Here is a 14,648-nt window from a genome sequence, read left to right as displayed (position 1 = left end):
TTTACAAAAGGTACAAATAATAACAACAACAATAATAATAATTATAATGGATTAGACTTATATAGAACTTTTCTGGACACTCAAAGACGCTTTACATCGGATCCATTATTCATTCACTCCTCATTCATACTTGGTGATGGTAAACTACGTTTGTAGCCACAGCTGCCCTGGGGCAGACTGACGGAGGCGTCTACAGTGCAGAATCACTGCTTTTTTGTTGATAGTCCCGTCTGTGTTCTTTTAATAAATAAACTTTCCGCCCAAAGGTCCGAGTGGCGTTGCCTCGCTCTCCTGTGTCGCGTCCATCTCTATTGTCAGTCACTCTGCTTTTGACTAGTGGCACAGGTACGAAGTGACGTGCCACTGCAATCTACGGGTCACTCAAAGGGCCAAATTTAGAATGCTTGCGCATTGACTTGCCACTCACGATTAACTGCGTTAATTTTTATAGCGCGTTAATTTGCAGCGTAATTAATTAATCGCCATCTCTCTAACTCAGCGGTTCCCAAACTTTTCAGTCCACGCACCCACTTCTACCTCCCGACTTAGCTGACGCAACCTCAATTCCCAAAACATGAAAAAGAAAGAAAGAAAAGGCGTAGTCTTTATAGCCATATAGGTATCAAGTTTAATATAGGCTCCTGTTAACACAGAATAGATTGTGCAATAATGGGCCTAATGATGTCTCACTTTAGAAACGGTGGGGAGAATAATAGTAACAATATAAAAATGACAATAATAATATTTTAAGTCAAAATGGTTGCCGAGAGAGCCGTTTACAGATGAGTGATGAACAGCAGTTCTTACTATGCAGGGCTCGAAATTAACTTTTTTTCTTGGTAGCACTGGTGCTCCCAAATGTAGAAGTTAGTAGCACCAGCAAAGACTTCAGGAGCACCTACCCAAAAGCAAGGCAGTGGCGGAGCGATAGAGACGCTCCGTCCATCTCCGTTCCGCGCCTCTCTCCCCCAGGAGAGCAGCTGCAGCTGCGCTCTCATTGGTTCCTGGCAGGACCGCAGGAGTGCCGTCTCACAAAAAAAGGTGCACCAGATTTTTTTCCCTAGTCGCACCGGTGCTCCCAAATATATTTAATAGTCACACTGATAAAAATTTGGGCGCATATGCAAACAAAATGGGCGCAATTTAGAGCCCTGCTATGTAACAAATAGGCCTATTTAACAAACTAACAGTTATTAAATGGTAACAAATATGCTACTCCGTCACAAAAAATCAAATTAACAGGCCCAGGTTCAACATCATATTTTCTCTTTCGAGTACGAGTCTCATTGTGTTCTATACCCCCTGCGGGTGAGTTTCCTGTGTTCTGTGCTCCTCATTTTAAGTTTCCCCTGTCTCGTCATCACTCTTTTTCCTGCTCGATTTCTTGAGCCTGGTGGACTGCACAGCTCTCAGCCAATGTATCCTGTCCTCTTTCATTTCTCCCAGATTTAATACCAGACAGACTGCCCGTTTTTAACCAGTTATGCATTTTGGCATATTATTGTTGTTGCTATCACAACAAGGTAGCACGTAGCTAGGAAAAAGCCAAGTGCATTTTGGGTATTTTTTTTTATTTAAAATTTTCCCAAAATGTTTTTTCCATGAATGAATTTAAATATTTAAACTGTTAATCCTCCATTAAAAAGTGTTTAAATTATTTATTTAATTATTTATGTATTTCAAGGTGCTCAGCTGCCATTACACTTGCGCACCCCCTAGCGGCAGCTCGCGCACCACAGGGGGTGCGCGCACCACACTTTGGGAATCCCTGCCCTAGAGTATAACCATGTTTACATTCTTCCTAGGAACACAAGGTTTGTTAACATCATAGATAGTCAGAACAAGAAGTTGACCCTGCCAGTGTTCTCCATAAGAATATAATGATCACCATCACCTCTTTCTGCAAACAGTGTTTATACAAGAATTAAACAGTTTGTTGCAGACACCTTAACAGTTTCACATGGCATTATATTGTCAAAAGATACCGATATGCTCTGTAAAGTCTCAAATGTAATGTTATCCCATGTTATAACAAATACATGTTTTTTTGTTCTTGTTTTTTTGTCATTTTTGTCTTGATCATTAGTCCTTGTTTCTGACATTGATGATGTTGATTTTTTCAACTGTACCATGTAATACTTGACGTGTCCAAAATTGTAGAGCTCCCAATATTGAAATGACTCTGTTGTTCTGATCTTTGGTGTAGTAACAATTCTTGTCCGTCTTTATTGCTCATATTTATTGCTCTAGGGTAAAAGGCTAATGTCTGGAAGTGGATAAGGGTATGAACATCTATCAAAATTCAATGTATGAGCTGATTGAAAACTTTTAATGTCTGAGTTCTTGATTACATATTCTAATGAGAGAGATTTTTCGTGATTCTGGGGGACGGGAATTTCACAAGCCTGTTGGCTTCTATCTGCCCTTTTTTTCGGATGTTGTTGTTGATGTTGTAAATATGATGAAGGTGTGAAGTCTGCTATATTAACATGTCCGGAAAAAATAAAATAAATAAATAATAATAATTAATGCGCTAAAGTGACAGCCCTACTTTAAGCATAAAGGTAAGAACAAAAAATTGCATAAAATCAAACATGAGAGAACAAAGTGTCAACAACATCCCCAATCAACGTGGGTTTTTTTTGTATTTTTGTTGTTGTAGTATACAGTAATCCCTCATTACCCGCAGTAAATGCGTACCAGGACCACCCACAAAAATCTAAATTGAGCTGTCATTACTGTGAGAATAATAATAAACTAATGATTTAATTTGTACGGGGAATCGATTCACAGGGGATATATCCATACAGTGCCTTGCGAAAGTATTAGCCCCCCACAAGAACTTTTTGACATTTTGCCACATTTCAGGCTTCAAAATTAAAGATAACTAACTGAAAATATTTTTCATGAATCAACAACATGTGAGACACAATCGTGAAGGGGAACCAAATTTATTCAACATTTTATATCGTTTTTACAAATAAAAAATGAAAAGTAAATCGTAAAGTAAATTGGCCCCCTGTTCTTTCAGCTCAGCCAAACGACTGTAGAAGTTCACTGTCTATTTCTGAATGATCCAATGTTGACCTAAATGACAACAATGACAGAGTTCACCTGTGTGTCATTTGGTCTCACATTTGGACGTCCTACTTTTCACTTTTTTATTTGTAAACACAACAAGTTTTTGGTGGGCCAATACTTTTGCAAGGCAATGTATGCTACGCTGTACTTAGATTACAATTTTTCTGATTATACTTATGAACTTATATGTTTTTTCTTCAATGTAAGTCCTTGATTATAGTGTAGTATTGCGATAGCTCTGTGATTATCCAAAGTTGTTTAAATCACTGGATTTAAAGAAAGTTCCTTGAAGATGTTTCACCTCTCATCCAAAAGGCTTCTTCAGTTCTGGTGGGGGCCTCAGTTTCTAAACGTTTGAGATATGACCAGTGCTATTCATACTCCAAGAGCCATTTTCAAAACCTTTCTGGTTCCTAAACGATGGTCATTGTGGCTACCAGGGGGTGTTAAAAAGGATCGTTTAAATGCGGCACCGTGGCGCAGTGAGTAGCGCTGTCGCCACACAGCAAGGGGGATCCGGGTTCAAGTCCCGTTCTGTGCAGAGTTTGCATGTTCTCCCTGTGTCTGCGTGGGTCCTCTCCGGGATCTCCGGCTTCCTCCCACCTCCAAAAACATGCACTTCAGGTCAATTGGCCGTTCCAAATTGCCCGTAGTGTGTGAGGGTGATCGTGCATGGTTGTCTGTCTTTGTGTGGCTCCACAGCGCACTGGCGTCACGCCCGGAGTTTGCCCTGTCTCACGCCCTAAGACAGCTGAGATAGGCTCCAGCTCCCCGTGACCCGCTGCTGCGGATAAAGCGGTTCGGAAAATGAATAAATAATTGAATGAAAGTTTCACCAAGTCCTTGTATGCTAATGATGACCATTAACATGAACTCCCTTGGTCATTCTGCTTAGAAGTTCTTTTTGGGAGTTTCGAAACGACCTGTAAATCACCATCCCCATACAACAGTTTAGTATACAGTGCACCCTCGTTCCTCGCGGGTAATGCATGCCAGGAACCACACGCGATTAACAAATTCCGCAATAGAACAAAAAACTATTTATCTTAATGTTTACGGTAATTTAAACGTTTATGAACCCTCCCCATACTGATTATGAACCACCTTATATCTGTATTACCTTTTCCCACACTCTTATCGACTGTTTAAAGCACTTTTATGTCTTATGAAAGTCTGAGACTCACAGAACGATCGCACTTCCGGATGCCATCAGCCAATAGAATGTATCACGTGACTGCCTACCCAAAATCCGTGATGAGGTGAAGTAGTGTGCGTTGATGCGCGAATGCACGAGGGCGCACTGTATACCGGTAGTTTGGAAAAAGTACACAGTTCAAATAAGTTGAAAAAGCAAAATCCCAAAGTTGCAAACCTCTTGACGAAGTAAAAATTACTTGATGGTCCTCACCCAATTTACCCATCTGGTTTGTTTTCATAAACGCAGAACCATCCTGTATTTCATCCCTTTTGTTTGATACAAATACGTCAAAATAAACTGTATTGTCTCTATAATGTCTAGATTGTCTCTGACTCGACTGCAGCCAAAATTTCTTGTCTGTGGTCAGTTTGAATCGTGAATTAAATTATTATCAAAGACATGAAGCCACACATAGGACATGACTGTATGCAAAAAAAGTGGAAAAACAGACTAATATACAATTAATAAATTATGAATTTCTTGTGTGCATTGATATGTTTTTGACACGCGCTCTTTGTGTGTTTGCTGAAGTCTTTGCAATTTTACAGACTTAACATTTACCTGTTCTTGTTCGTTGTAAACCAAATAAATTTGTTGGTGGCTGTCTTCACTCCCTACTCAGGTTTTTATGTCCATGATGGGGAACGACAAGCAGGGGCAGTTGATTGTCTATCACCTCATTGAGCTCCTCAAATCAGGCAGCAGGCTGCCTCGTCCTCTGGGGTGTCCAACAGAGGTAAGAAAATACGTTTATGTTTCTGATGAGATTCAATAATTCCATGATAGAACACCTGCTTGTTTTTTCTGTTTTTTCAGTACTTGGTATTTGAAAAACAAAGAGTGTAATTCTTTAAAGATCCACAATTACAGGAAACAGATGGGGAAAAAAACAAATATACCTGTAGCAGTGCACTGCATTAAACAGACTTAAGCATGTCAGTAGCCACATTTGCAGACTACTTTTTTGAAGCACTCATTGCTCTAGTTTGGAGCACTCAATATACAGACTCCCAGCCGACTGTGATAAAGAACACAAGTACACTCATTCTTCTTTTTAACTGGTGTTGCCGCTTACGTGGGTCACAGAGTTGTCGAGTCTATCCCAGCCAACTGTGGCAGGGTACACTCCAGGCGTGACGCCAGTGCACCGCGGAGCTAGATGCTTCTACACTCCAGCTTTTATGGCAGGTGGTCGTGATCAGCTCTGGCAATTGACCATCCTCGATCTTCGTAACATCTTTGTTTTGTGTGAAAGCATCACAGGTCAAGATGACAAGATGACTCCCTTTGTCATCCATGTAAATGTCGAGTAGTTTTTTTCCCCATTCTTAACAGAGTTCATTTTACCTCAAGAAAGTAGTGCATGCCTGGGATGTGCTTCAAGAAAAATTTGTGCATCCCAACATGACTGTTATGCAACCCAAAAGTAATAACATAATATATGGTAGAAGCATACACAAGGATTGAGTTTGCCAGTAGTACAATATAAAAACTAAAACAAAATTGTAATCATTTATTGATAATGACGTTACAACTGTTAAGTAAAAATACAAAAACTAGTAAAACTATATATTTTATCAAAATGTTAAAGCCTGGTAGCTATTTTTTTGAAAAAGCAGTTTTAGAAATAAAAATGCAAGACAGTTTTTTTTTTCACTTTTTCTTTTCGTTCAGTGGTACAGTGGGTAGCTCTGTCGCCGCACAGCAAGGCAGTTCCGGGTTCGAGTCCCGCTCTGTGCGGAATTTGCATGTTCTCTCCCTGTCTGCGTGGGTTTTCTCCAGGTTCCTCCCACCTCCAAAAACATGCGCTAAAAGTTAATCCAAATTGCCAGTAAAGTGTGAGTGTGTGTGTGTGTGTGTGTGTGTGTGTGTGTGTGTGTGTGTGTGTGTGTGTGTGTGTGTGTGTGTGTGTGTGTGTGTGTGTGTGTGTGTGTGTGTGTGTGTGTGTGTGTGTGTGTGTGTGTGTGTGTGTGTGTGTGTGTGTGTGTGTGTGTCTCTGTGTAGCTCTGGGGCACACTGGCGTCGCGCCCATAGTTTCCACCACCTCACGCCCATAGTCAGCTGGGATAGGCTCCAGCTCCCCGCGACCCACGCAATCAGATGAAGTGGTTAGATAAAATTAATGACTTTTCTTTGTCTTTAATTCATATATTCTTCTGTGGACACTACACCAAGCTGACAGAGCCATCTCCACACAAATTTCATTAATATCTTTCAGTGATATGTCTCTTTTTCTCCATTAACTTTTAATTGTTTATTTTCTGCAACTTTTTCATCTTTTTCGGAGTAATGGTGATAATTAATCAATCAACTTTTATTTGTATAGTGCTTAATCACATCAGCAGACATTTCAAAACGCTTTAACAGACTAAGAAACGCAACAGGACTCTCCAAGCATAAGCGACGGTTTATACTTGCTCTGGAGGGTAACTAACTCCTCGTTCTCACTGCAGCGTGTAAAACAAGCAGACGTCAATTTTAATGCAGAATCACGCAGGTGAGACTTGTGACGAGAAACTCGCGCGCGAGATCAAAACATAATGGTGATTTCCAGGTTTGCAATTTAAGTGGAGAAATGAAAAAATTGTGAACATTTTTGTTGAAGGTAGTGCCTTTAAAGCTTGCGTCCCAGGATTGCATGCTGTCTGATGATCGTGTGTCCCTGTAAATAATGTGCATCAAAGGACGCACGCAAACGAGAACACTGTCCTTAATACATTATGTACACTTAAATACTGTATGTGTATATAAAGACATACATGGAACCATACCCACACACATTGATGCAATCTGTTTCATATGCAGTTGTATTAATTCATTTTTTTTACATATATTTCAATAATTTATGTGCCCATCCTGATTCATCCGCGACTGACTCTTTCTTCCTATGCTCCCCTCAGATACATGACATCATGGAGGAGTGCTGGGACAATGACCCTTGTTCACGTCCATCTTTCAAGGAGCTTACATTGAGTATCGACTTGTTCAGGGACAGTAAGGAGTTTTAGACAGAGCAGAGACTCAAAGTGCACAACTGCTCTCTCACTTTTAATTTTGTTGCCCTGTTAGTGTTCAAAACATAAAATGGAATGCTTCTCCTGCTGAGTGCCAGAGTGTGGCAGATTATGACTGAAACAATAGTTTGAACCTGAGACGTGCCCCAAATCTACTATGGCACTACTGTTATAGTGCCTTTTAGTAAGACACTCAACCACCATTTTTACGGTGGAGCAGCTTAGTGACCAGCAGCAGAATGGAAATGGAGGCTTGGATCCAAAGACTGTTCATGTTGCTGAAAAATAGCTGTGTGTGTGTGTGTGTGTGTGTGTGTGTGTGTGTGTGTGTGTGTGTGTGTGTGTGTGTGTGTGTGTGTGTGTGTGTGTGTGTGTGTGTGTGTGTGTGTGTGTGTGTGTGTGTGTGTGTGTGTGTGTGTGTGTCCACATCCATGCAAACAGGTAGCTGGGCTGGCTGTTTTCATCCCCCATCTGGAGATATATGGTCTTTGTTTTTTGTATATTAATTTGTTTGTGTGTATATAAATACTTTATATTTGTGTATATATGTCAAGAAAATTTTTATAATATTACAAAATGAAAGTATAGTAAATACTATATTTGAACTACTGGCAAGATGTCAGTGAAAATGAAATTCACACATTTGTGATTCAAACATGGTTTTTTGTTTTGTCAAGAGATTGTGTGAAAAATAAACAGTCAACAAGTCAAGTTTGTTAAGCATTTTTTAAATTTTTTTACCTTAAATTCTTCTCGTGTTTAAAGTTTAAATGTTTGAAACAACATATTATTGCCATTGATTGCTGTAGTTCTTGAGCTTATTAGCATATACTGATATAAAATTCAAATCTATTGCGAAAGCAGTTAATATAAAATTTCTTCAGACCAAAAACGAAAGGCTGTAACATTGGAACCACTAAAAGGTGAAGGAAATGCTTCTCATTCAAGTCAACTCTGACTCAAATCCTTGTGAGATGGTCGTTGATATACACTGACGCCTTTCTTTGACAGTTACGATCGATCCATCATCTTCACTTGGGATTTATTTGCTGCAGAAGATGCAAATCAGCCACAAATGTTGCATTCCATCTTTCGTGTTAATAGATCACACTTGTTAAAACGTGTCTAGAATAATGATAAACGAGACAGATTGCTCTCCAATATATACTGTAGTAATGGTGACACACAAACATCCACACTGAAAGCTGTTACACACTCCACTTCAGGGGCCCTCGGCGGGGAAAATTTTACAATCACTCGCCCAAAGCAACCACAGAAAAAACACCATCAGAAAGACTCAATTCCACAACAGTTAATAAAAATCAAAAAGTGTGGATCCTGATCTCTCCCAAAAAACGTTTTGTTCAAATATACATTTTGTAGAATATTTACTGAGACTCTATGTGCTTATGCAGAGGTGGAGCTTTTCCACATTTCTGTCATGTCAGGTACACTTCATGAGCAACACCTGTGTAAAACTGTTCCATTGCTTCTGGTCTCATGTACACTTCACAGGTAGGTTTAATGAAGATCACACAGCAAAGTAGGGCACAGATGTGTTTTCACCGACGTGTACGACGGGATGTGTTTCAAAGATAGGTGTTCTGAAGACATGAAGGACTGTTGGGGAAATATGTTGGATATGATGTTTTTTTTAAAGTTTGGTGTGCTTACTGTTGAGTAAAACAACGTTTAAGGTGAGAAACGACAACAATTTAAAATTTTTGTAATGCATTGTCACTCACTTTTTTTCTGTTGTTTTTTGGTTTGGTTTTTGAAAATCTGCATGTTCTGCGTGTGGTGTGGATGTGTGTCTTAAGTTTTGTAACTAGTTCAGGTTAGAAGTGTTCACCAAATTTGGTCAGATGCTGACACTTCATCGCAGGGTTCAAATTCACATAACTTCTGCCCTGCTTGTGCCATCTCCTCTTTGCTACTGGACAGAGGGCTTGCAGGTGGAGTTTTGTGAAGTTAGACAGTAATTTCAGTAAAGTATCTATTTTTTTTTCAACTGATGACATTGTTTTCTACAGAATTATTTTTGTGACAATAAGAGCATTATTAGTTTCAAAATACTTTTGAATTCACAGTAGAATTCTGTTATAAATATGAATTAAACTTTTAATTTAGAAGGTTAACACTGCAGGATATTAAGTCTCTTCATAAACAGCAAATGACAAGAAATTATAGTACAGTACTAGCTATACTTAGGCTGCTAAATTACCATGTGTATTGATGTTCTGATATGTAAGAAATGTCTTAACATTTTAGAAAGTTTGACTACACTTTGTCTGCTTTCTTTGCTCTTCTCATTTAAACCATCAAGCTTGAATGGATCAGCTATTCATTCAGTGGGGATGTGGTCTGTCAAATGTGGAAGCTGTGAGTGGCGTTTTGATATAACTAACACAGGAAGAATTTAAAAAAAAAAAAAAAAGTGGCAGATTTTAAACTTTCGGTTCCAAGCAAAGATTATGATTTATTTAAGCAGGAGAAAAAACAGGTTGAAGGTTCGTCAGACTGCAGCGCAGAACCTGTTTTAAAAAGAACGTGTCAAACAAGGATCAGAATAGATTTTAACTATTTCAGTTCTATGAATGTTTTGGATACTTTAACAAACTATTCGGTGGGTCAAGGATGTCTTATGTTCTGTGTTGAGTGAGAAGCTTGTGTTGAGTCATTTTTTGGTTTAATATATGTATATTTTGTTTAATTAGCTGGTGAAACATCTTTTATTTCAAAGGTACTTTGTAATTAATCAAAAGGAAACTAGAGCCAAGGCAGTCAGACTGCAACATCCCGCGACACCCCTGAATTCAAAATTTTACCCTGATCAACTTGCATAGGTCAAAGATCAAAGCTAAGTGCTCTGACCTAATGTCATTGATCAAAGCACTAGCTTTGATCTATGGTCTTACTCACACTGGCCTTCTTCCTCATCTTTCTATTTTATCTGGATCCTCAGTGTACAAAAGTTGATATTTGACCTAGTTTTCTCAAGGTCGAGGTCATCATCTCATTTTCATCCCCTTTGCCGCTCGAGTAATGTGCTTTTTGTTTTATCTTTCTATCTGCAACGGCTGTGGATATTTGGTGGACAAACGAACGGACGGACGAACGAACACACGAACACTGACAATTACATCAACTCTTTGAAGCGGGATGTAATAATCAGTCTGAGGACCCTGACTGAGATACTGCATCCCCATGTGTTCTTGTTTAATGTTCAACAGTTCCCTTTTTCTGTTTTAGAAGTCTGGTTGAGTCATGTAAGGATGTCAACCTTAGTCAAGATGAACAGATTCATTCTCAGGACCAGTGTTGTTGCTGCTGCTGGAAGATTTGGTTAATGCACTTGTTATATGTTATATAACTATGTTATATGCTAGTCCTGCCTCACCTTGACATTACCTTGTATTTCAATTGTGCAATATAGAGTTATAGGTGTCTCTCTGTCTCTTCATGTTGCTAATGTCCCTGGCTGATTTTGGTGTAATTTCTTGTATGTATCTATGATTGTCAACCAGTGCTGTCTTGTTTCTGTGACTAAACTAATAGGATTTCATGTTTGTACACCTTATGCTGCCAAACCAGTTTCTATGGAAAAATTTTGTTAATGTTGGTCTTCATGTTTTGCAACTGCAAATCTGTGTATGGGGGATGTGAATGCTCATCATGAGTCCAGCCTTGACCTTTGTCATTTTATTATAGGAAAATAATTTGCACAGGCTGGTGATCACCGCTGAGTGAAAATGAATTCACATAGAGCTGGACGTCCGAACGGTGGATATGGCTGGGTGGTTCTAATGTCAGCCTTTGTCATCATGAGCCTTACACTTGGTGTCCTCAGGAACATGGGCATTTTCTTCCTGGACATACAGAGTCACTTTGAAGTCACAAATGGCACTACTTCAGGGGTCATGTCCATCACATGTCTAATGTTCAACTTGGGAGGTAAAAACATGGTTATATAGTAAGATCTCTTTTTTTGTATTATTTGTTTTTCAAGGCTTGAATTTTCTTTCCAGCACCAGTGGCCACTGAGCTGACCCTCCAGTATTCTCAGAGAGTGGTCATTATCATGGGGGGCCTCTTTGCTGCCTTAGGGTTGACGCTGTCATTTCTGGACCTTGGTTTGCCCTGGCTCTACTTCACAGTGGGCATTATGGAAGGTAACATAGAGCATGTCAGCTGTAGGATATACCATTGCTCTCCTCATACCTTATAATAATTTGAATTCTGTGGATTACCAAGTTTAATGAGCCATGAGTCATTTTTTCATGTTGCTTTAACTCTCGTCTGTAGCGGTTCGCAAGTGTTCCATAATGTCTTGTAGATGAATCTGAAGGTGTTGAGAACTGTTTACTGGGAACTGAAAGATGACTATTCAAATTTACTTGAGAGAAATAGCAATCATACAAGTCTTCACTTTAAGTCATCAAACAGATAGATTGGAATACAATTCATAGTATTTACAAAAACTGTTTTCACCCTTCAGGCCTCCAGCTAACATTATGTAGCTTCTTATGCATTTTTATATCTGATATTTTTTTGATCGACCCAAATGAAAATTTAAGTTGGTATAGTGTTGCATTTTGGGATGGGAACATACATTTAAGAATCAAAGCCACATCTGACAAACTGCCAGGGCACTGAAAATATCCGTCAAGGCATTCAGGGTCTTTTTAGGTAGAATACCAAATGTCTCAAATCATTGCATTTAAAAGTTTCTTAAAAGAATTTTGATTTTCCAGGAATGGGGGTTTCCTTCTCATGGACTGGTGCATGCAGCATGGTGAGCGGCTACTTCGATCGGCGTCTCCCTATTGCATACGGTATCCTCACCACCGGAGAGCCTTTCGGCTCACTCCTGCTCAGCTTTCTCTTCCAGTGGCTGCTTGAGATGTACGGCTGGCAGGGCACTTTGCTCATAATTGGAGGTCTTCAGCTCAATGTGTGTGTCTGCGGTGCCCTCATGAGACCCCGAGAGATGGTCCAAAAAATGCTGCAGGAAAATGCAGATGGTCAAGAAAATAATCCTACTGTGCTGCCGCAGAAGAGGAAGATTCATTTCCAATTTTCAATGATAAAATACCCTCCATTTTTCCTCTTCATACTGTTTGCCGTCTTTGCGGGAGCAGGGATTTTAATACCACCTACCTTTATAGTACCCTTTGCCCGTAGCTTGGGGGCGGACAGCTACTGGCCAGCCCTCATCTTGTCTGTTATGTCATTTGCAGATTTGGTGGGGAGGTTGTTCTGTGGTTGGATATCAAACTTGAGGTTGGTGAGGACCCTGCAGCTGTTTCCCATGGTGGTCACTCTGCAGGGGATAATGCTTGTGCTACTACCCATCAGTCGTAACTACTGGGCAACCATGGTGTTTGCTACGTTCCACGGCTTCCTGTTGGGCTGTCTAGTGACCCTTCAACTAATCGCAATTGTAGACATTGTTTCCCAGGAGGAATTTGAAAGTGGACTGGCTCTCCTCATGTTTGTTAGGGGCGTTGCTTGCCTTAGTGGTCCACTTGGAGCAGGTGAGGAAACTGTAAAGACTACCAAAATATTTTCATTTGCATGCTTTTCAGAAAAGGTTGCACCAAAAATAGAATATAATAAACTTCTCAATAGGAACGTTTTGTGTTTTACAATTTCAAAGACACTTTGGTATAAATAAGTCTTAATAAGTCTTAATATTTGTGGTTACAGCATATTACCTCAATGGCTCAAGTATATTTACCAGATTGTACTGCATTTTATTTCAAAATTTCTGACCACCATTTGAACATTAGAACCACTCATTCATGACTCTTTGTTTTCCAAGTAGTAAATTGTATTTGTTTGCTCATTGGAAGTGTTCATCATTTGAAGTGCTCACATATGCTTGGAAAACTGACTGAACTAACCAACTTGCTGCGATTCATATTGGTCCAGATTGGAAATGAGACCAAGTTTTTTTCTTGTTCAGGTGTGCTGGCTGATGTGCTGGAGGATTACAGCGCTTCTTTCTACTTGGCAGGGTCCTCCTTACTTGTCGCTGCTTTTATTCTCGTTTTTGTCGATCGTCTTGTTCAGAAGAGAAAAGGTAGGCAGGCTGATGGTCATCAAGTTATTGACCAGGAGGACAAGGAAAAGTCTTGGGAGACCATTTCTTAGAAATTTTTCACCTCTGCTTCAGGTGGCAGAAACTGCTCATTTTGTCACATCTGATGGTGAGTGGTTTGACTTCAACAGGAGGTTGGTGACAAAGATCTACACACAAACCACTGTTAGTATCTCTCTAACCTCGGTAAAGTGAAGAGTTGTCATTCTTGCAATTCAGCTTGGATTCAACTTAATGGAAAGAAAAGGGTTGTTTTTAAACAAATGTTTTTACATTTGTGACTATGATTAATTCTCACTGAAGGAGATTTTGACCTCTTTAATTTGTCTTAGTCTGAGTTCTTGACCTTAGATATACGCTATTTTATACAATAAAACAATAGTCAGGTTTTGTTTTTTAATCAGTCTGCATAATGTGCAGGTATTTATATGGTATTTTATTTTGGATTAATAGTCAATAGAAAAAAATGCCTTAAAGTATGTTTGTCATTATGGAATTTTTTCAAATGGTACTTGCTTGTCTCAGATGTTTGGTTTTTTTTAATTGTCTTACCCACAGTGATGGGAATCTTCTCATATCTGTCATAAACACATACTTTGTTAAGTTCACTTACTGAACCCTCCATGAACTGCTAAGTCATGGCTAGACTTACAGGTCAGGCCAATTAGACACTGTATCAGCTTTAACTTCAAGGAGTTAAAGCTGATAGTGTCTACTAAAAAATACAGCGTACTACTAAAAACTGTGCTGGTCTCTTTATTTTGTATTTCCATCACACTCCCATAATGCCACATTTCAAACCCATTCAGGCTCCCAGCAGTTGCCCAGCATAGCAGGAAGCTCATACCAGGATATTTGTTTTCTGTTTAAAATGTGTGGTACTAGACCCACAATTTAAGAACAGTTGTGCAACCTTATCTAATCTGATAATCATTTCTCTAAATTTGTTAGACCATTTTGACATTCTATACATCAAATTCTTAAAATTATTTGTGAAATGGAAAGGGTAATCACTGAAAATCTGATTAGCATTTCTGAACTATGAATCTGTTGGGGTTTTTTAAGAACAAAGTAGGGAATATCAAAAAGTTACTGAATTTCTAGGTGGCCCTTTAGTTTTAACAGTCCCAAAATTTAGAAATTGACTAATAATTTTCATCCCAATCAAGAGTCTGTATATCCTCTCAACAAAAGGTTAAAATAAGGAGTTTCCTTGGATTTGTCTAAATACTGACTAAATGGATTGCAAGAA

The 14,648-nt window shown here is 39.2% G+C and overlaps 2 protein-coding genes across 5 annotated transcripts in view; both read left to right on the top strand.

The window, feature by feature from the left end:
• jak2b (Janus kinase 2b) overlaps positions 1 to 7,998 on the top strand; it is a 33,377-nt gene extending 25,379 nt beyond the window's left edge. For all 4 annotated transcript variants that reach the window (XM_068310194.1, XM_068310195.1, XM_068310196.1 and 1 more), the window contains 2 exons: positions 4,902 to 5,015; positions 7,180 to 7,998. In XM_068310194.1, coding sequence (XP_068166295.1) covers positions 4,902 to 5,015; positions 7,180 to 7,287 — 222 coding nt within the window. In that variant the 3' untranslated portion in view covers positions 7,288 to 7,998. The remainder of the gene's footprint in view (positions 1 to 4,901; positions 5,016 to 7,179) is intronic.
• A 3,047-nt stretch (positions 7,999 to 11,045) lies between these two features.
• Positions 11,046 to 14,532, top strand: zgc:114041 (uncharacterized protein LOC574425 homolog). Its single transcript, XM_068311593.1, has 4 exons — positions 11,046 to 11,247; positions 11,322 to 11,465; positions 12,048 to 12,830; positions 13,262 to 14,532. The coding sequence occupies exons 1-4, from the start codon at positions 11,046 to 11,048 to the stop codon at positions 13,447 to 13,449; spliced, it is 1,317 nt and encodes a 438-aa protein (XP_068167694.1). The 3' UTR covers positions 13,450 to 14,532.
• Positions 14,533 to 14,648: the final 116 nt, after the last annotated feature.

This window comes from Antennarius striatus, chromosome 3 (genome assembly GCF_040054535.1).
Source record: "Antennarius striatus isolate MH-2024 chromosome 3, ASM4005453v1, whole genome shotgun sequence".
Lineage (NCBI taxonomy): Eukaryota > Metazoa > Chordata > Actinopteri > Lophiiformes > Antennariidae > Antennarius > Antennarius striatus.
Note: the sequence above shows the minus strand (reverse complement) of the source record. Positions and strands in the feature narration are given on the sequence as shown.